General features: G+C 39.4%; 1 protein-coding gene across 1 annotated transcript in view; it reads left to right on the top strand.

The window, feature by feature from the left end:
• Positions 1–22,714, top strand: part of NEK11 (NIMA related kinase 11) — a 251,083-nt gene that overhangs the window by 51,067 nt on the left and 177,302 nt on the right. Inside the window, exon 4 of the mRNA XM_039242197.1 lies at positions 15,189–15,307. Coding sequence (XP_039098128.1) covers positions 15,189–15,307 — 119 coding nt within the window. The remainder of the gene's footprint in view (positions 1–15,188; positions 15,308–22,714) is intronic.

The following is a 22,714-nucleotide window of genomic DNA, read 5'->3' as shown; positions in this document are numbered from 1 at the left end:
CTGTGCCGGCAGGCCTAGCCGAGGTGGGCCATGCTCTATTTCCCAAGCCCCACCTCGTTTCCAGATGTTAGTCCGAGCACCCCACTGATACCACTCGAAATAAACACCCGCAGGCTGAGTCCCTCTGAGCAGTTTCAAGCCTCCCGCCTCCCTGGTGGGAATCGAGCGGAAGCAGAGAGCGGTGGAGCAGCTTCAGGCATCGCGCTTTCCCTCCAGGTCAAGCTGGCGAGCGGAGGAGCGGTTTCTCCTGGCGTCACCTGGGACCAGTGCGTCCCGCTCAAGGTCAGCTGCACAGCTGGAAATCAGATCCCTCTGTGTCCCGAGCTGAGGTTTTTCTCTTCTCCAGGGACAGGGACAGTTCCTTGAGCAGTTTCAGCCGCTCTTTCTTTTCCCCTCGACTCACCGCGCCTCCCGCAAAGGGGGCTCCCACCTCTCCCTCCGTGTCTCCGCTCCCGGCCATTTTTATCTTCCCCAGTTTGCACTCACACACCTATAAGGTTGTTTTCTCAGCGGACTCCGCCTCCTTTTCCTCCCAAACTCCTGGATTCTGTAAGGGTTCCAATGGCTTCAGGCCTTCTCCGTTTGAGAGATGGGGGCAAGTGAAATGTAAGGAGCTCCCTACTTCTCCGCCATCTTGCCTCCTCCTCCTGTTTAATTTTAATATATTTAAATTTAAATAACCACTGCCTACCATATTGGACAGGTTGTGATAAGCAATAATTTTCTTTCCCTTCCTTATTTAAAAATTTTTTTTAAATTTTAATGTAACTCTAAGCTACCAGAGAAGTTATAAGAATAACACATGAACTCCCATATACTGTTTGTCCAGATTTGCCAATTACTTTATCATTCTATTTATTCACCTATCTATCATCTATCTATCTATCTATCTATCTATCTTTCCTGAACCATTTGAGAGGGAGTTGCAGACATAGTGCATCTTTGTTCTAAATACTACTATATTTTCTAAGGTCAAGGACAGTGTCTTATATAACCCTGGTACAGTGATCAAAATCAGAAAATTAATATTGATACAACATTAGTACGTAATCCAGTTGTTGTCCAAATGTGATCCCAGGCCAGCACCATCACTTTTACTTTGGCACTTCACCCCACCCATGCTGACCCAGAAAATCTGGAGGTGTGGTCCGGCAATTCATGTTTTCACAAGCCCACCAGGCAAGGCTAAAGCACATCTAAGTTTGAGAATCACCCATCCTCAATCCATCTTCAAATTTAGCCCATTTGTCCCAATTACGTCTTTGGAAGGGACATTTCTGTAGGTTTTTTGTCTCACGCACGATCCAGTCCAGGATCATCTGTGTTAATTTTTAAATGCTGGTGGTTTCCAGGGATCAGGCTACTCTCCTGGGAGGGACGTTGCCATGGTGACGGCCACAGGCAAGCAGGGGAACCACTGCGGGGCTTCCTGGGCTCTGTGCTGCTGAGCTGTCAGACTGTCACTTCTCTTACTCCTAAGGAGTGACGTTTGCGGGTCGCTGGTTCTTGTTGTTAACAGAGATATTTCTCATTATCAGACTCAAATTTGCTCTTAACTCGCACAACTCTGGCATTATCCTCTCTTTATTGAGGTAAAATAATGCCGGAAATAGCAGACAGCCAAACTTCACCTCATAGAAAAATGCTGTCACCATTGAAATAGTTTATCTTTTTATCTCCAAGTTTGTGCTTTTGTAATTTAATTTGGGACCTTGCAGGATCCAAATATATATATGCATTTGTGAGACTGCTGTATCTACCACTCAACCCTTTGGGCACATCACATCTGATTAAGAGCATCAAAAGCAAACAACCGAACTCTCACAACTTCTTGTCAAGATCTAACCAAATCTTTGATGGGGAATAGTTCCCAAACCGCCAAAATGGAAGAGTATTTCAAATATTGATCTCTTCTCTTCTCCCCCACCCTCACCCCCCACCACCCAGTGTTAAACCCACTACTTGGTGTTTCCTGTCCGTCCTGCACAGTTTCACACCTCTTCATCTGTGCGCGGGCCATTCCCTTTAAGAGTGTCCTTTCTCATAGCCGCACATCTTCAAATCCTACTCATCCTCCCAGGCCAGCAAAAGTGGCACCTCCTTTACAAAGACTCCCATAATCTCCTGGCTGGAAATCCCTCCCCACCCCCATTGCATGGCGTTGTATGTCTCCTGGCACTCAGCACATTATGCGTAGTATGAACCATCTCAGACATTAGATGTGTGGGATTGATCTTTTTCTGATTCATTTTTGTATCATATCAGGGACTCATGTAGTGAGCCACAAAGAAATTAGCACTCAGAAATTTTTTTTCTGATGAATTTTTCATCACTTGCTTGCAGCTGCCTCCCACCCCATTTCTGCCAAAGACTAATGATAAAAGAGAAAATATTGGATCCTTCTACTTGTTACGTATGTCAAAAGCATTTTGTCCTACCTTATTTTGCTGGCACACCTAACAATGTACTGCACTAGAGGGCTGTGAGATACTACCTACCCACGTGGGTGAGGACAAGGCCTCCCCAGAAACCTGGGCATTAACTTAGGAGATGCAGTAGAGTATAGGTGAGTATAACCCACATATCTTCAGTAGAGAGAGACCATAATGACTATCCACCGAAAGCAGGAAAGGTTGGACTTGTCTATTTTGTACTTAGTGATATGTTTTTATTTATTTATTTATTTATTTTAACATTTATTTATTTTTGAGAGAGGGGAAGAGACAGAGTACGAACGGGGGAAGGGCAGAGAGAGAGGAAGACACAGAATCCGAAGCAGGCTCCAGGCTCTGAGCTATCAGCACAGAGCCCGATGCGGGGCTTGAACCCACGAACCATGAAATCACGACCTGAGCTAAAGTCAGACGTTTAACCAACTGAGCCACCCAGGCACCTCTATTTTCTGCTTAGTTATATTAACATAACTAAACAAACTGTCTTAGTATAACAGTAGTGCTCAGCGTTGGCTGTACATTAGAATCACAAGGAGATCTCAAAAATCACAAAACCTGAGGTCCATATCCAGAAAGTCTTATTGAATTGATCTGGATTTTTATCTGAACGTTGGAAATTTTGAATGCTCTCCAGTGATTCCAGTGTAGCCAGGGCTGAGAGCTGCATAAAAAGGAGAATTGTTAGGTGGAAACAGAAAAATGGAGCCAAAAAGGAAAACTTTGTCAGTGTGTATGGAACACTGAGCCAAGATGAGGCCCAAGCTGGAAGAACAAGGAAGCCTGGGTCTGGTGGTGGGTTAGGTTTTCTGCTCAGGCCAGTTGGCTAGGTGCTATCATAATTACCTGGCCTGTTCTTCTTCCTCTGTGTGCAACTTCTGATTATAATTCAGCTCTCCACATATGCCTCTTCTAGCCGGAAAAAAACTGGCTAATTGACATGAGCTCCCGTTGTCTAGGCAGCTATAGTTCTCACTGTAGCTGAATAAATTGGAATTCTAGATTATTTATTGGTTCCTCAACAGTTTGAAGTTCACAAAGGCAATGGTAGTTGAGGGTCTTTCCAAAAGCCATTATTGAGCCCCAACTCTGTGTCAGATACAATTATAGAGAGTGTGGGACAACAGAGATAATATAATATTTCCTTAATGTACCCATCGGGTAGAATAAATGAATCATTTCTATCAATAGCAAAAATAGAAGCGAGATATGGTAAATGTCGAGGGAAGGAGGTGGTTAAAGTCCTGGTTGAGTTAAGAGTAGAGAGAAATGGACTGTGGGAACCATGGAGGAGCTGGCATTATATCTGAACTTGAAGTATGGGAAGGATTTGGTCAAGGGAGATGGGACAAGGACATTTTAGTTACAGGGGAAAATGTGATAAAAAGCTCAGAGGTAGAAAAACATGAGCCATGATTTAAGAATATAATACCTCACTTTTAAATATAATGTGTTTGCATTTCCTAATGTTAACAACTTATATACCCATCTTATAAATATCAGAACCAGGATATTAATATTTTACGAGTTTTATTCCTAGTGACTTTGTCTGTTCCAGGGCCCAGTCTAGGATCCGGCATTGCATATAATTGTTGCATCTCCTTATTCCTTTCTCATCGGTGACAGTTCCCTTTTCCAGCCTTGTTTTTTATGACCTTGATACTTTTGATGAGTACTGGTAACTTATTTTGTAGAAGGCCTCTCAGTTTGGATTTGTCTGATGTTTCCTTGTGATTAGATTGATGTTCTATTTTCTGAGCAAGACTACCACACAAGTGAAGTGATGTCCTTCTCAGAACATCATATTAAGAGGGAACATGATGCTAGTACATCTTATTACTGGTGATGTTAACTTTGATTGATTGAAGCTGTGTCTGCTGGATTTCTCCACTATAGAGTTACTATTTCCTTTTTTTGAAATGGGTAAGTATCTTGGGAAAAATATTTTGAGACTATGCTAATATCCTGTTTTTCCTCAAACATTTACCCACTGATTTTAGCATCTTTCAGTAAAGGTTGCCTGGAGCACTTTAAACTGTGGTGTTTTCCTAATGGTGATTATGTATTTCCCTCATTCTTTCTACATTTACTAATTGGGATTTTCTTATGAGGAAGGGCTGTTCTACTGTCCCTTTTCCATTTATGTATTCAGTCATTTGTTTATATCAGCATTAATTCATGAATATTTATTTTATTCTATGGGTTATAACCCAATACTGTCATTTTTATTTTGTTGTTCAAACTGTTCCAACTTTAGGTGTTGGGTCTCCTCCAGGTTGGCTCTGTGTCTTCTTAATATGCCCTTATCCTTTTTCAAGTAGAAGTAGATTCTTACGTATTAATTCTATTTTATAGATGAGGAAACATAGAAGCAGTCACATGGCTAATATATTGAATTTCATCTAGGGCAGAACCAGGACCAGGGGTATTGGGAAAATTCCCCCCTGCCTTTTTTTGTTTTTACTTGGATTGCTCTAATTCCTTCTGTAATATTTAATGAAGTCAACCAAATAGTCCATGGTTCCTACCTCCCCAAGCATGTAATTATCTACCTGTACATGGGCATGTATTAGAAGACACTGATTGTTTTATTGCTCATACCAACAGTGTTAACCAAACATGTTTCAGATTGTGGCCCTAAACACAAATTTCTACATAGCTTCACTAATCAAACCTATGTAAAATTATAAAAAATGAAAACTTCCAGTTATAAGATGAACAAGATGTGGGAATCTAGAATATAGTTCTGGGCACAGGAACATAGTTTACAATACTGTACTGTATGCCTGAAATTTGCCAAGAGAGTAGATCTCAAGTGCACCACCACCTATATATATATATACATGTATACACACCTGTGTGAAGTATTGGATGTGTCAGTTAACTTGAGTGTGGTAATCATCTCACAGTTCACATGTATATGTATGCATGCATTTCCTTTGCTTGGCTTTTTCTCACTTACATTCAGTATCTTTATCTCCATTTTTATGCATAAACACAAAAACACACGTATATCAGTTTGTACATATATACATATTTTAATGTGATAATGATGTTATTCAGTGTTTTATGTCCCTCAATGGGAGACTAGGTAGGGCTTGAAATAGTGGAAAGTGTGGATTTTGTCGTCACACTGACTTCTGTACAGACCTTGGTCTGTTTCCTTGAGGAAGTTATTTAATTTCTGTGATCCTTTTCCTGCATTTAAGATAGTGTAGCAACACCTCTTTTGTTAGGTGTTTTTAGGGATTTGAAATAATGAATGTTGAAAAAATGGCTCTCAGAACCTTGCACCAAGTAGACTGCCAGTAATGGAAATTGTTATTATAATCATTCATTATTTCATTGCTGCTCCCCTATCCCATTTCCAGTTGTTTTTTGGAAGGCAGGCTCATTTTTAACTCTGAGTTTGACTTGTAGCCTTAAGTATGATTCATGCCAGAGGGAGGAAACATGTAAATTCTTAAACACTGATGAGTCTGTTAGCAACTTTCAAGCAAGTACTTGCCAAGGATCTGCTTGTACTGTACAAAAGAAAATTTGAAATTTTCTTTTCTGTTTCTTATTTATGTAAAACTAAATAAACCAAGTAAGTAGGCTGAGTTTTACAATCTTGAACTTCTAGTAAGTGCCTGTAGTGAATTTGGTGATGACATGTAGCCTTCAGGCTTGCTAGCTCTCAGAGTCCTTAGAACTTCATACTGGAAGTGTGTTGGGTCTGAAATTAAAGAAAAATCTTTTTTCTGTCCTTTGAAAGCCACTATTTCTTGTCCTGAAGCTCTGTCTGGGGCCACTTACATCCAGATTGTTTTATTGTGGTTGAGGGAGACTCTTAGGGTATTGATTATTGTAACATTGATTTGTGACCATCTGTCTTAGTCCATTCAGTTTGCTATAACAATATACTGTAGACTGGGTGACTTATAAACACCAGAAATTTATTTCTCATGGTTGTGAAGGCTCAAGTCTGAGATCATGATTCCAGCAGATTCAGTGTCTGGTGAAGGCTGGATTCTTATTTCATAAATGGTCATCTTCTTGTTATGTCCTCACATGATAGAAGAGATGAGGGAGGGATATCTGGGTGGCTCAGTCAGTTAAGTGTCCAACTCTTGATTTCAGTCAGGTCATGATTGTGAGATGGAGCCTCGCATCAGATTCCACGCTGGGTGTGGAGCATGCTTAAGATTCTCTCTTCCTCTCCCTCTGCCCCCCCCCCCAACTTTGTGTTTGAGTGTGTGTGTGTGTGTGTGTGTGTGTGTGTGTGTGCATGTTCTCTCTCTCTCTCTCTCTCTCTCTCTCTCTCTCTCTCTCTCCTCTCTCTCTCAGAGAGAGAGGAGAGAGAGAGATGAGGGAGTTTTCTGGGGTCTCTTTTATAAAGACACTGATTTTGTTCATGAGGACTCCACCCTTATGATCTAACTGTATCCCAAAGATTCCATCCCCTAATACTACCACACTGAAGCGGGGTAGGATTTCTGCGCAGGTATTTTGGGGAGATGCAAACACTTAGGCTATAGCACCATCTTTCCCAGTATGAGCTCCCAGTATGAGCTCCGGGTAGCCACACATCAGAGCTGTCTTCAGTGGCCTGCTTTCCTGGGACTGCTGCTGAGTGAAAGAACTAAGCATTATCTTTAGAAAGGTGTATCCTATCAGGCCCCTCTGTTTTTTCTGGGCAGCTCCATCCTGGAGTAGGTAGGCCTTCCTGAATTTGCTCTGTGCCAGTGCTATGGGTCTAGACTTTATTCAGTTGGGGAGGACTGTAAATCATTTGAGTGTCTGATTTTTAAAATTTTTTTTAAATGTTTATGTATATTTGAAAGAGAGAGAGAGAGAGAGAGGAGGAGGGGCAGAGAGAGGGAGACACAGAATCTGAAGCAGACTCCAGGCTCTGAGCTATCAGCACAGAGCCCAATGCGGGGCTCGAACTCACGAACCGGGAGATCATGACCTGAGCTGAAGTTGGGGATGCTTAACTGACTGAGCCCCCAGAGCCTCCAAGTGTCTGATTTTATATACCTGAATGGATCTACTCTTGGTTTTTGAGTACTAAAGTTAATTTGATTTGTTTTATTTACTTTCTTTGTTTAAGTCATGACATATCTTAGCCTTTTAACAACAAAGTTAAAAAGTAAGACCTGAGGGCTGATGGGGGTCAGGCACTTGTGGGGATGAGCACTGGGTGCTATATTGAAACCAACTTGACAATAAACTATTAAAAAATAAAAAATAAATAAAATAAAATCCTTTGAAAAAAAAAAGTAAGGCCACTGAGGGGTGCCTGGCTGGTTCAGTCAGTGGAGCACACGACTCTGTCTCAGGGTCATGGGTTCCAGCTCCATGTTGGGTGTGGAACATACTTAAAATACAAATTCAAAAAAAAAAAAAAAGTACGGCCACAGATTTGTACTTTAAATTATTAAGGCAAAATTTGAAAAGCAAAATTAGTTTTATTAAAAGATGTGTACTAATACACTAATATAAGGCAATTCATAAACCCATTAGAATACACAGCATTTGGGGTGTGGCTTTAACTGACATATGACTTTATATAAATATAAGTATTCAAACATAGAATAATCCACTTCAAACAGCTTTATTTATTTATTTATTTCTAATAGTTTATTGTCAAGTTGATTTCCATATAACACCAAGTGCTCATCCCAAGTGCCCTCCTCCATGCCCATCACCCCCCTTCACCCTGCCCCCCACTCCATCAGTCCTGAGTTTGTTCTCAGCATTCAAGAGTCTCTCATAGTTTGCCTTCCTCCCTCTCCCTGACTATTTTCCCCCTTCTTCCCCATGGTCGTCTGCTAAGTTCCTCCTAATCCTCCTATATTTGCAAACATGGTATCTGTCCGTCTCTGCCTGACTTATTTCACTCAGCATAACACGCTCCAGTTCCATCCATGTTGCTACACATGGCCAGTTTTCATTCTTTCTCATTGCCACATAGTATTCCATTGTATAGATAAACCACATCTTCTTGATCCATTCGTCCATTGATGGACACTTAGGCTCTTTCCATGTTTTGGCTATTGTTGAGAGTGCTGCTATGAACATTGGGGTACATGTGCTCCTTTGCTTCAGCACTCCTGTATCCCTTGGGTAAATTCCTAGCAGTGCTATTGCTGGGACATAGGGGAGTTCTATTGTTAATTTTTGAGGAACCTCCACACTGTTTTCCAGAGGGGCTGCACCAGTTTACATTCCCACCAACAGTGTAGGAGGGTGCCCGTTTCTCCACATCCTCACCAGCATCTAGAGTCCTCAGATTTGCTCATTTTAGCCACTCTGACCAGTGTGAGGTGGTATCTCAGTGTGGTTTTGATTTTTATTTCCCTGATGAGGAGGGACGCTGAGCATCGTTTCATGTGTCTGTTGGCCATCTGGATGTCCTCTTTGGAGAAGTGTCTGTTCATGTCTTCTGCCAACTTCTTCACTGGATTGTTTGTTTTTCAGGTGTGGATTTTGGTGAGTTCCTTATAGATTTTGGATACTAGCCCTTTGTCTGATATGTCATATGCAACTATCTTTTCCCATTTCATCGGTTGCCTATGAGTTTTATTGATTGTTTCCCTTGACGTGCAGAAGCTTTTTATCTTGAGGTCCCAATAGTTAATTTTTGTCTTGATTCCCTTGCCTTTGGGGATGTGTCAAGTAAGAAATTGCTGCGGTTGAGGTCAAGCAGGTTGTTTCCTGCTTTCTCCTCTAGGGTTTTGATTTTTTCCTGTCTCACATCCAGGTCCTTTATGCATTTTGATTTTATTTTTGTGTATGGTGTGAGAAAATGATCTAGTTTAATTCTTCTGCATGTTGATGTCCAGTTCTCCCACCACCATCTGTTAAAGAGGCTGTCTTTTTTCCATTGGATATTCTTTCCTGCTTTGTCAAAGATTAGTTGGCTGTATACCTTTGGATCCAGGTCTGAGTTCTCAATTCTATTCCATTGGTCTATGTGTCTGTTTCTTTGCCAATACCATACTGTCTTGATGATGACAGCTTTGCAGTAGAGGCTAAAGTGTGGGATGGTGATGTCTCCCATCTTGGTTTTCTTCCTCAATATTACTTTGGCTCTGTGGGGTCTTTTGTGGTTCCATACAAATTTGAGGATAGTTTGTTCTCGTTTTGAGAAGAATACTAGTGCAGTTTTGATTGGGATTACATTGAATGTGTAGATTGCTTTGGGTAGTAATGACATTTTAACTATATTTATTCTTCCGATCCATGAACATGGAATGTTTTTCCATTTCTTTGTGTCTTCTTCAATTTTCCTTCATAAGTTTTCTATAGTTTTCATCATTCAGAACTTTTATATCTTTGGTTAGGTTTATTCCTAGGTTTTTGTGGGGTTTTTTGTGCAATAGTGAATGGGATCAGGTTCTTGATTTCTTTCTGTTGCTTCATTGTTGGTGTATAAAAATGCAACCCATTTCTGTACGTTGATTTTGTACCCTGCAACTTTGCTAAATTCATGGATCAGCTCTAGTAGGCTTATGGTGGAGTCTGTCAGGTTTTCTATGTAGAGTATCATGTCGTCTGCGAAAAGTGAGAGTTTGACTTTTTCTTTGCCAATTCTGATGCCTTTTATTTCCTTTTGCTGTCTGATGGCTGATGCTAGGACTTCCAGCACTATGTTACACAACAGTGGTGAGAGTGGACGTCCCTGTCGTGTTCCTGATCTCAGGGGGAAAGCTCTCAGTTTTTCCCCATTGAGGATGATATTAGCTGTGGGCTTCTCATAAATGGCTTTTATGATGTTTAAGTAAGTTCCTTCTATCTCCACTTTCTTGAGGATTTTTATTAAGAAACGATGCTGTATTTTGTCAAATGCTTTGTCTGCATCTCTCAACAGGATCATATGGTTTTTATCTTTTCTTTTGTTGATGTGATGTATCACATTGGTTGATTTGTGAATATTGAACCAGCCCTGTAACCCAGGATTGAATCCCACTTGATCTTGGTGGATAAGTCTTGTTATGTGCTTTTGAATTCAATTTGCAAGTATCTTGTTGAGGATTTTTGGATCTGTATTCATCAAGGCTATTGGCCTGTAGTTCTCAAACAGCTTATTTTAAAAACAACCTGTGGTGTATAGAAGAAAGCATTCCATGTCACTTCTTAAGGTAAAAATAAGTTCTGCCATTTTATTTTTATTCACATACATTTCCATCACCAGGAAGAACACTTATTTTAAAAGAATTTGGAAAAAGAAATTAGAGACCCAGGAATTCTCATTTATATTATCAGACATGAACATCATGATACTACATGGCATTATTTAGTACCTGTTTAGAAACAGAGTTTTCCTATTTTCTTTTAAGAGCATGATGTGGCCTACCATTTGCCCCACTTTTTTGTACTCCACTGCAGTGCACTTCCAAAATGCCAGGGCAATGTCTTCGGGTTCTACAACATAACGACAGATGATCTCCTTCACACCCCCTCCACCTCCACTTATTGGCTTTCTTTTAAAAATATGTCATTATAAAATGATTCTTATTCAACCCTGTCCCAAGTACAAAAAATTTCCTGTGGACTTTTTCACACTATTAGACCAAATGTTGCCACTGATGGGTAAAATAAGCGTATGGCCCGTTTGTGTTATTATCTAGGAACATTTGTTAAAATGTGGTCTATGGACCACCTGGCCCAGAGTCGCGTAGGATGCTTGTTTAAAAATAGAGATTCTTTTGTCTTCTCCAGACATGGATGATTCTGATGCCTGCTGAAATTTGAAGTCCACTGGAAGGATGTATTAGAAGCCAATTGAAAGTTGATGTAGAGTGTTACAGAGCAGCATTTAAGATGTCAACCAAGTGAATTAATAAGGAGCAACTTTTTTATTTTACTGTGAAGTAGGGCAGAACAGTTTTTCAAGCTCCTTTCAACCCTAGAATCCCGAAATTATTTTGTCCTTTCTATATGCTCTGAACACTGCCATTTTGTTGTATTCAGACTTCTGAGAATGTTCTACTTCAGCCTTTTAAACTGGTTGTAAGTGCTTCTGTTGAGGATTTAAAAACACACAGATTAATTTTTTTTAATTAAATGCTTTTAGGATTTAAAACTTTTTAATGGAATCAAAGATGATATTTAGACACTGTATTTGAGTTGTTCTTCATTTCTTTAAGATCTTGGCATTTCAAAGTCAGTCTGATGTTGGCTAATTGGGCTGGGAGGTAGGGAGGAGAGGCCATTAAACCAGCAAATGGTACATTTTGGGTTACAGATTTTCCAAACTTCAGAAGTTAACATCAAGGCTTTGTTTGCAACTTTCAAGGGGTAATATTGCTGAATGAAACATTTTCTGTGAGCAATATAGACTTGGGACAACATTAATATTGGTTTAAGTAAAGGTCAATACTCTTCACTAAAGATTTTTTTAACAATAAAAGTCATCATTAAATATTTCTCAAAGACAAAGTTGAGAAAACAATGCACCTACAAGATACTGTAATAAGAACTTCTTAAACTGAGGTAAGACATCAAAAACATTTGATTTTTACTTGGAAGACGGCTTAGAGAAAGGAAGTCATAAACGCTTTTCATATTGCTGAGTTAAAATCTGTCTGCTTCACAAAAAATATATTTGTTTTGTTGTGATATAGAAGCATAATTTTTAATCTTAATCTGTGAAGAACTTGATTACCTAATTTAAATCCTAAGAAAATAATTGACAGAGTATTAAAGAACAAAGTGCATACAAAGCAAATAGTGTTTCTTACAGACAAATGTGCAAAATGAAAACTGTAGAGGCAGTAACTTGAGGAGGATGAGGCCCAACTCTCTGATTAATTTTTTGGCATTCTGTCTTGTGGACTACACAGGCTTCTTGCTTAATGTTAGGACCTGGTTCATTTTTCCTTCTTGTGGTTCTACTCAGAGAGTGAGGGGGGGCTTGCTCCTTTTGACATTTCACTGTGAGGCATACCATTAAAGGCCCTATTCTTTTGTTGTTGTTTTTTTTCAGTAGTCTAAATATATATATTCACTTAGTCACAGGAAATCGTGCACATACTTAATATCATGTAGAAATAGATAAGCAAGTTCCAGTTTCCACTTGAGGAGCGAGCATTAGGAGGTAATTGTCAGACTAACAATAAATGTTACCCAGGGAGTGTGCTCCCATCATGGCAAGATAACTCACAGAGAACGTAATTCTACTCACTCACAAAGAAAACATTACCAACGCTAATATAAATGTGGTACAGTTCACATTTCTATAATTTATTTGGGATAAATTCTTGAAAAGAATGCTATTTTAACACATGAATTTTTCCAGATTTTAGTGCTATTACAATTGTGGTAGACAATTACATATGCAAAGTGTGTATTTTTAGGGATAATTGTACTTTTGTATGACCTTTCTAAAGTAAGAAACATTGGGTTGAGTTATATTTCTATAAGGCAAGTTTTTCTTTTTTCTTTTCATCTTCTTCCTTCCCTGTCTCCCCTTCCTTCTTTCCTTCCATCCATCCATCACTCCTCACATGAAGCTATTAAGGGACAGCAACATATATAATTATCTTTCTGAGGGTGGGGATATTTTATCATATTCAGAGAATCTAAATGGGATATTGAAAGGATATCTTGCTTTTTGTTTTAAAATTAGTATGTGTGGGTGTGGGTGTGTGAGAGAGAAAGGTTTTGCTAGAGTCCTCTTGGATAGAAGAGCCTGGATTGGAAAAATATATACATTTATAGCTTACCTTTCATCTGAAGGGCTTTCGTGTCCACTTCACAAGAAGTTGTAATATTTTATTCTCGAAAAATGTTTTGTGCAATTTATAGAAACATTATCACAGTGCAGCTTGTATGATCCAACAGAACTTTGATAAACTCTAGCATTAAAAAGAGAGGGGATATAAAGGTAGGTTTGGAGAAAGAGGAAAATGATAGTCTTTTGACAAGGAGTCTGATATTCAATTCACTGTATTTTTGAATTCCAACAAGCTTTGATCTCCTTAGCCCAGAAAATCCAGCAGGAAATTGAATGTGACCTAGGATGCAAGTGGAAGGTTTGATATGCCACTTCTCGCTTGTCATGTCCTTGTGAAAGGTGGGAATATGGGAGGCAAATATTTGCATATTGCACTGAAAGGAAGTAAAAAATGCATTACAAGTGAGTCAATTGGTTGATCTAATGTTGTTTGATTAGAAGTAATTTCCCTTTGATTGTTTCATTGCTTACAAATGCTTTTTTTCCTTTGCATTTAATAATGAAAACTCTGTCAGGAGTAGTCTGTAAGTAGCTTAATGTTTGGCCCTTATGTTCCTTAGGGATGTGATTAGTACCTCTCTTCTCTCATGGGGCTGTGTTGTTGGCATACCCTAAATACTTGCATTTCACTCCTCCTTTTTTTCAGAGAAACACTTTTTGGATTGTTCAGTGTTTTAAGGTGAAAGGGATCAGGTATAGGGCTTCTCTGAGAGAATTTAACATTTTGCATATTCATTTCTATGATAGTTGAAATACATTAATTTAAGCATAATCAGAAAGGGCCTTATTGCAGACTCTGCTAGGCAACTTTAGATGTTTGTCACTGTGATCGTAATTCATTTTTGGCACCAAATATTATTCTTTCTATCACCGGTCAGCAGTAGGACAGACTGACTAAATGTTTAAATGATGTGTTTGGACCCCACATAAATCAACAGTTGCTGTATTCCTGGGAATTTTACTGTAGATAAATAGAAGGAGAGTAAAGTTATCCCAAGACACATGTAGTCTGGACATGCCAAAGTGAGAAGAATCTAAACTCCAGCAGCCAGTGCCATATGCACAACATAAGGACTGATTTAGTTTCACCAAAACATCATCACTTTATATTAAATTAATAGCATTCATTTTAATTTTAGCATTCCTTTTAATTTTGGCTTTATATTTTTACTTTGTATATATGTTAGACTTCTATAGTTGTATAAAACTCTAAGCATAAGAAGAGTCATTCCTAGTTTTATGTGGACACATATAAATATGTGATGTAATTTAATGTAATAAGTTTTAGGTAGTATTTTAGTAACATAATAAAATAAAACCTTGTAGATGGGTTTTGTTCTTGAGTGGTGTCAAAGATAAGCACAGTGGGCATTACTTAAAGTGGTGAATACAGTTTATTCAGTAACTGGCACTCAGGGAAAGAGCTGAGCTCTTGTGGTTGTGCACACATTCTGATATGCGCAGAGGTTCCTGGACGATAAACAGTGAGACTGGAAGAAGGGAGGAAACAGTGGGGCCTGAGCAGTCATGGAAGGAAACACTGAAAAGGCAGGGAGGGAGTTGGTTCATGTGTATCTGGGTTTGCTAACTGGTGCTAGTTGAAGTTAGGTCCCTAACCCTTCCGCAGACACCAGGAAATAGGGATCCTATCTCGAGATGCAGGCAGGAACAAACAGTAAATTCTTTTGGCAGCTGTAAGTTTTCTCAGGCAGGCACTTTAAGGGAGACCAGGGTCATCCTGGGGATGTGACCTTGAGCTCTTAGAAGTGTGTTAGTATTTATTCAAGTCTTTATGAGCCAACACTGAGGCCTAGCGGAGAGGAGGGCTTGAAGGAGCCTGGTGAGAGTTTGGTCAAGGAGAGACTCTTTGTCAGTGATAGTTCCAGAGTGGCAATATGCCCTTTCTTTCTCATGACAGACAGTGATTGCTGTATATTAACTATTGTAGAGAGAACCTGATTTTAAAATCTTTACTGAAAGAAAAATATAAAAAATATGCTACTATGTTTCAGGGCCGCGATCTGGACTGTAAAATTCAGGAATATAAAGAAGCTGGCAAAACCTTTCTGGAAAGTCAGATAATAGAATGGTTTATCCAGCTGTTGCTAGGAGTTGACTACATGCATGAAAGGTATGTTTATTTGCTACTAAAGGACACGATTTTAACAGTCATGTCTGAACTTGAAAAATGAATTTTTGGGAGTAGACTGAAAGGAAGCAAGTCCAAAGGTAAATGACTGTAGTTAAACATCTGCAATATTCTTTTCCATGAGAAAACTGTTGAATGATTCAATATAAAATATTTACTTAAATAGCCTTTTTTATTGTTCTAGAAATCAAGTTGACCTTGAATACAACACAGAAAGTTATATTAAACACATCCTTACCTATCTGATCATCCCCTATGATTACAAGTGATTCTCAGATACCTTTAGCATGCTGTGAATTTATTATCTCTTACAACAGGCTTGAGCTATAAATACCTAGCATGCTCTAAATGAATTGCACAGTCAACTTAGAATGTGTCAGTGCCCAAGTTAGCTGTGTTCACATCCCAACATGAACTGAGTAATTGAGGCAAAAGATATTCTTGGGACTCAGAGAGATAAATATTCAGACCAAAAGTCAGTTTTGATGTGAAATATCTGATACAGAAGGTCAAAGTATGTTTTATGAGTTCAGTTGTCTGTAATTTGCAAATCTCTGCTTTAACATGCATTTTAAAACATTTAATTATATTTCTATAGGTCAAAAGTAATAGGTTTTGGGTGTTTTATAGGTACATAAAATGGTATGACCATGTTTGAAAAGATGAACATATATAGACAAAAGTAGTACTATGAGATGTCCCTGTTAGCTTTCAACTTAGGAGTGGGTGGGACATGTGATAACATTCTTGAACAAAGGTTGAAAATTGTAGACTACGTCAAGGTCTGGCTATCCATGGATGTCAGATAGCCCACATGTGTTTGTTACTTATGGTTTCTGGATGCATAAAAGGTAGCCAGATTATACTGAACTTCACCATGTATCTTCATGCTCAATGATACAGATAGCTACTGATTTGTTGGCAACTCATAACAATCTTTTGAACGATGTCAAACTCTCCTAGGAAACAATGATGAAAGAATATCAAATAATGTTTTAATAAACTACTGAAAGCTGCTGAATGTAAACATATGTGTATACAGTGGTATGGGTAGTTCTTTTATTTTCTTTACTATTCCATGCATGTTTGTTAGCTTATACGTAAGGAAATATGTATACGTCACCTTCACATATAAAGGTGACAACTTTTGTGTTCTTTGTGCAAAACATAAAATATAATAGTTAGTGTAAGTAAGTTTAAAATAGTCCTTCAAAGAGAGGATTTGAATTTTTTTTTGAATCCTTCACATTTTAAGAAAGTTATTAAATGGCACCAAATGTTTGGATATTTGTGTATCTGTGTTCCCTGAAATATCATCCTTTGTGATTCAGATATCAAATTATGGTGTTTATTTATTATGTTATTATAACCAACATTGTAAAGCTTATCTGCATAGACAGAAATTTCAATTTTAGTCTTAAGTTCATTTATTTGTTTCTTAAATAGAGATAAATTAAAAATAAGACCTAACCTTAAAGAACTGTTAGTAAACTAGCAGAGGTAAAACATGTACCCAAATAACTATACACCCTGTAGCAAGTGGATATACCAGATGCAGAGTCTCTGCTTCATCCTGCATTATGGCCCTGGGCAGGCTGCTTAACCTCTCTGAGCCTTTGTTTTCTTATTTATAAAATAGTGATAATGATGGGACTCTCCCTACTTACTTATAGGACTGTAGGGAATATGCACTGAGATGTTACACATTTAAAAAGTTTGCAGTCTCTTAAGTAGTCTGTAATTGTTGTTGTTTGTGGTTGTAATTTATATAGAAATGAAAGCATAGTCACCAGAAGGGCTAAAAAACATTCTGACAATAATAGTGCTGACAAGGATGTGGAGCTACTGGAACTCTCTTATACTGCTAGTATAATCACTTTAGAAAAAACCTAAACACTCAAATACCCCGTGACCCAGTAATTCTATTCCTGAGATGAGCAATGAGTTCCCGTGTCCAACAAAAGACATGTACAAAATATCCATAGAAGCTTTGATTTTAATAGCCAAAATGTCCTTTTATAATAGAATGGTTGAATATATTGTGGTATAGTCTTAGAATGGAATAGTACTCTGCAATAAAAGAAGAATATACAATTGATATGCATGACCTGGATGAATTTCGGAGATGTGATGTTGGGTGAAAGAAGCCAGATGCAAAAGAATGCATACTATATGACTTCATTTATATGAAATTCAAAAACAGGCAAAACCAATCAGATTAAATGACCCAATCTCAGAATAGAGATTACCCTTTGAAGAAGATTTTGACTGGAAGGGGGCCCAAAGAAACTTCTGGGATGCTGGAAGTATTCTATGTCCTGACCCAAGTGGATGATTCCAAGGGTGATAAATTCATCAAGTTTAAGATTTATGCATTTTAATGTATGTTATACTCTAATTTGAAACAAGTGATAAGAGTGCCAAAAAAAGTACCATCTAAATGCTATAGGAGATCAGAAAAGGGATAATATTTCTACTTGGGAGAATCAATGAAGGTCTTGGAAGAAGTAATATTTGACCCCAAGTAGTTTTTGAGTAAAGTGAAAGATGAGTCAGAGCTTTCCAGCTTTAGGGAACAGAGTTGGCAAAGGCACAGAGCTGGGAAGTCATAGCACTTTTAGAGTGAATGATGAGTAGGCCAGTTGGAATGACTCTTGGGGTACATGAACGAAGTTGCAAGGAAAGGTAGGTTGACATCAAATTGTAGATGGCTTTATTTTGTAGTATAGACAATGATGCTACAGAAGTCTCTTGAGTGGAACTATGATCAGAGCTTCGGGAAGGCTGGATGATAAATTACAGAGGGGAGAGAGGGGAACTCAGGATATCAGTCTGGAATCTTTTATACTATCTATGCATGAAGTTGTATGACCTGAAACAATATGGCAGCAGTGGGCAGGACATGGAAGGATAAGACGCTTTGAAAGCATGCTTTGAAATAATTAATTAAAAAATAAACAAACTATCCTAATTATCTGTTCTTAAAGGGATTTAAATCCAAAAGAATGATTCTATTAGCACCTAGCATAGACATTTTGAAATAGTGATGTAAAAAGCTAAGGGTATTCACAGTTTACTAAAAGCTACCTTGAGAATAAGACACTGAAAGTCTCCCTGCTGAAGTTCTTGCTGTCTGAACAAAAGCCTCCAATCTTAGTGGCTTACAACAACAATTTCTGCCTCATGTTGCATGTTGGCAGCTGCATATGGGCTGCAAGTCAGCTCTACCTACCCTCCCATTCCAGTAGTAAGTAGTAAGTGTTAGGACTGAAGGAGCAGTTCCCCTGTGGGACAAACTTTTCTCATGGCAGAGGGAAAGCCAGAGAGTTAGCAGAAACACTCATTGGCTCTTAACGGTTTTTCTTTTTTTTTTTTTTTTTTAAATGTTTACTTATTTTTGAGAGAGAGAGAGTGTGTGCGAGCAAGTTGGGGAGGTGCAGAGAGACAGGGAGACAGACCAGGGTCCATGCTGACAGCAGAGAGTCTGATGCAGGGCTTAAAGTCAGGAATTGTGAGGTCATGAACTAAGCCAAAGTCCAACTCTTAATTGACTGAGCCACCCACTTGCCCCAGCAGCTAAAGGCTCTCCTCAGACTTAACACTCCTATTGATCAAGCAAGTCACATGATCAAACACAATGTCAGAAAAGTGAGGGAGTCTGTTCCTCCCCAAGGGGACACTCAGCGCAAGCCACAAGATGTATGACTATTTGGGAACAAGAGTACAGTCTACCACAAGGCTTCATTATGCTTCTTTCAAATCATAGCCCATAAAAAATAAATCTATCTACAAAACATTATGCCAGCCTTTTTCTCATATGGTATATAGTATATATTAAAATGTACTTTGAAAATGACATAGATTGCTTATGAATGAGTTAGAAAAATCTTGGAAAAAACACATGTGGAGAAGTTAGGTTTGGCTTCTCTGTTGCAAATGCCTTGCAAATTATTTTAGTGCAGGTGATAGTTAATTTTGGGTCAACTTGAGTGGGCCATGAGGTATCCAGATTAAACCTTGCTTCTGGGTGCTTCTGTGAGGGTGTTTCTGATGAGATTAGTATTTGAATCAGCAAACTCAGTAGATTTCCCTCTCCAATGTGGTTGGCCACCATCCGATCTCTTGGGGGCCTAAATAGAGCAAAATGTAGAGGAAAGAGGAATTTGCCCCCTTTTTCCTGTCTTGAGCTGGGGTTTATCTCATCTTCTCCTGTCCTCAGACTGAGACCTAGACCATTGGTTCCCTCTGGTTCTCAGGTCATTAGACTCAGACTGAGTTATGTCATCAACTTTCCTAGGTCTCCAGCTTGCAGATCATGGAATTACTCAGGCTCCATAATTGTGTGAGCTGGTTCCTCATCATAAATCTCCATATCTATCTATATCTATCATCTGTATCTGTATCTGTATCTATTGGTTCTGTTTCTCTGGAGAGCCCTGACTAATACAGTGCATCAGTGGAGGAGATAAAGAAGACCCAGGGAAGACTAAGAAAAATGAGGTTAACAGAAGAAATGAAGATTTTGTTTACTCATTTGGAACTGTCCTGTACTTATTCTAATTTGGTTTATTTATACATTTGTAATATGCTAAATCTATAGCATATGGCATGAACACTCAGAAATAATGATTCTAAGAACTGAGAATATTCACAGTTCACTAAAAGCTATCTTGAGAATGTAGCACTAAAACTCATTCCTCCCTGTGGGCCTGTGCCTCTGGCTCACAGAAGGATGGAAGTTTTTTAAAGGTGTGTGTGTTTTCTGAGGCTCCTTGCCAACTCTCTCAAGTTTCCACAGGCTAGTTCAGTATTTGAGGGGCTTTGGAACCTAGAACCATCCTCTCTCTGAAAGTGTAGTCCTGTAGGCTTTCTTCTCTTTGGTCCAGTTAATTGGCTAATGTTTGAAACATCATCCTCTCTGGATGCCACAGCAGAATTCAGCATAAGGGAGCTTCATGGGGCAGAGACAATGTCTTGCTTATCTTTCCCCCCCAGTGCTAATACAGAAACCACTAAACAAAACAAATCAAAGAAAACCTCAAACTCATTCCTCTTGAAGAGGGAGGAATCCAGGTACGATAGATTTTTTAGGATGAAGGATAGAGTAGCCTCTCTGCAGAGAGCGTCTTTGCTGGCAATCTTGAGACCTTGCTGATTTGGTGCTTTCACAGTGGAGTAGAGACCAGGGCAGGGGCACTTTCCCTAAGGTGACTGCCTCATCACCTGGCAGCGCACACAGTTTCCCTGCCAGCTTGGTGTGACATATTGTGTCAGAATAGCTAAATAATCCCAGGAATTCATTTATTAATGTTTTTATTTATTTCTGAGAGAGAGAGAGAGAGAGAGAGCGTGAGCAAGGGAGGGTCAGAGAGAGGGAGACACAGAATCTGAAGCAGGCTCTAGACTGAGCTAGCTGTCAGCACAGAGCCCAATGTGGGGCTCGAACCCACAAACTGTGAGATCATGACCTGAGCCGAAGTCTGATGCTTAACTGACTGAGCCACCCAGGTGCCCCCCAGGAATTCATTTTTAATGCAGTGAGGCTCCCAAGGAAGAACCTACTGGAAATCCAGGTCAGTAAATATGATGGTCGATAGTGGTATGCTACCCCGGCTTTGAAGATGAAAAAGCAGAAGGAAGCTGTGGTGTTTTGTGGTGTTACTGGTGATTCCGTCTTTCTCCTGGTTCCTACTTCTTGAGGATGTCCTGAGGTCACTTTTTTCAGGGAGACCCCCACCCCCATCCAAGTGCCAGGTGTAGGCAGCTCCTGCTGTGTTGGCAGTAGCTACGTTTGAAGGGGGCCTAACTATACCCCGTGCTCACATCACAGAGGAATTGTCCTGGTCATGAGGGCCTACAGTACCAGTGAGAAAGCCAGGCAGGTGCCTCAGAGTCTAGGATAGATGCCACATGGCAGAGACCAGCAGTGGCGGCTGTCGGGGCCATGCATCACCAAGGAGTCACTGTTTGTGCCAGTACCTTTGACCAGAAGAGTTTGTGATCCACCCTGAGACCATGCCAGATGCAGAGGGAGCTGAGGCTTCAGAAACTATGAAGATAAGCGTTTAAGGGAAATGAAGGCTAAATTGTTCCTACCTTCTCCACAGTCCTATCTTGGGTTGAGAGCCTGAGAAACACCTACTCCATCTACCTTCATAGACTGTTCTTCACTCCCTTATTGTCCTGGAGGCTAAAGGATGTAGAAGATGACCTGATGGAGGAGACAGAGGCAGGAGTTCCGCCATGTATCTGAGCACAACTGTCATCTAATCTTACCCGGTCACTTGTCTCTCTTGAGCATCGTGAAACTTAGAAATGAGAGGGACCCGCCCCTCTTAGAGACATGGTATGGGACATATGATGCAATAGATGAAAGTCTACTCTGAACTTTTTAGGAGAAACGTTCTATATAAATTGCCTATATTGTTAGCCACCTTGTTGTTAATTGGATTTGATTTTCTTTCTTTTTTTTTTTTAAGTTTTTAATGTTTATTTCTTTCTGAGAGACAGAGACTGGAGGAGGAGTAGAGTGAGGAGACAGAGGATCCGAAGCAGGCTCTGCACTGACAGCAGAGAGCCTGATACGCGGGGCTTGAACTCATGCCGAGCAGTGAGATCATGACCTTAGCCGAAGTCTGGCGCTTAACCGACTGAGCCACCCAGACACCCTGGATTTGATTTTCATATGCTTCGAAAAAAAGGATATTAACCAAGTATATGGCAAGGCTTTCTTGCTGGAACTATTTTTGCTTACTATAACCAGAAAGCCAGTAAATTATACTTTATCGAAATTTACCAAATAATTTGATATCTGGTCTGTTGTATAGAATTTATTATTTCATTGCAGTGGTGCCAACCAATTACTTCTCATAACTTTTCTTACATATTGTTTGCCTTCTTCTTAAAATACTTAGTACTGATCTACATACTTCTATATTTATATATGTGAGGGCTATCAATGCATTGCTGTTTGAAACTCATCTTCTTCTTGTCTATGTGTCATTGGGTAAGTTTCTCTTGAACGTATTATTTATTCCAAATTTAGGTTACTGGTCTCCTGGTCAGTTCCCAAGCTCACTATTCCAAATTCTAAACCCTTAGACTCTCAGACTCCCTGGTACTTGTAGCTGGAAGAGACCCAGTACTTTCTCCTCAGATCTCGAATCAACAGGGACCAAATGAATCAACTTAAATGCTTTTAAGTGCAAGTAACAGAAGCAGCTTAAACAATAAAGAAAATTCATTAACTCACCTAACAAGAAATATCCAGCGAGTGGGGGGAGTTGATGTTAGTGGTTCAGCTATACTTCAAGTTCTATCTCTTTACCTCTGTTGTCAGGATGGTTTGCTTTGGTAGTCAGAATTGTCTCCTTGTAGCTGCCCTGATGG

This window comes from Hyaena hyaena, unplaced genomic scaffold, assembly GCF_003009895.1.
Source record: "Hyaena hyaena isolate Hyena2069 unplaced genomic scaffold, ASM300989v1 scaffold_210, whole genome shotgun sequence".
Taxonomy (NCBI): Eukaryota; Metazoa; Chordata; class Mammalia; order Carnivora; family Hyaenidae; genus Hyaena; species Hyaena hyaena.
The sequence above is the reverse complement of the archived record's forward strand: the minus strand, read 5'-3'. Positions and strand labels throughout refer to the sequence as shown.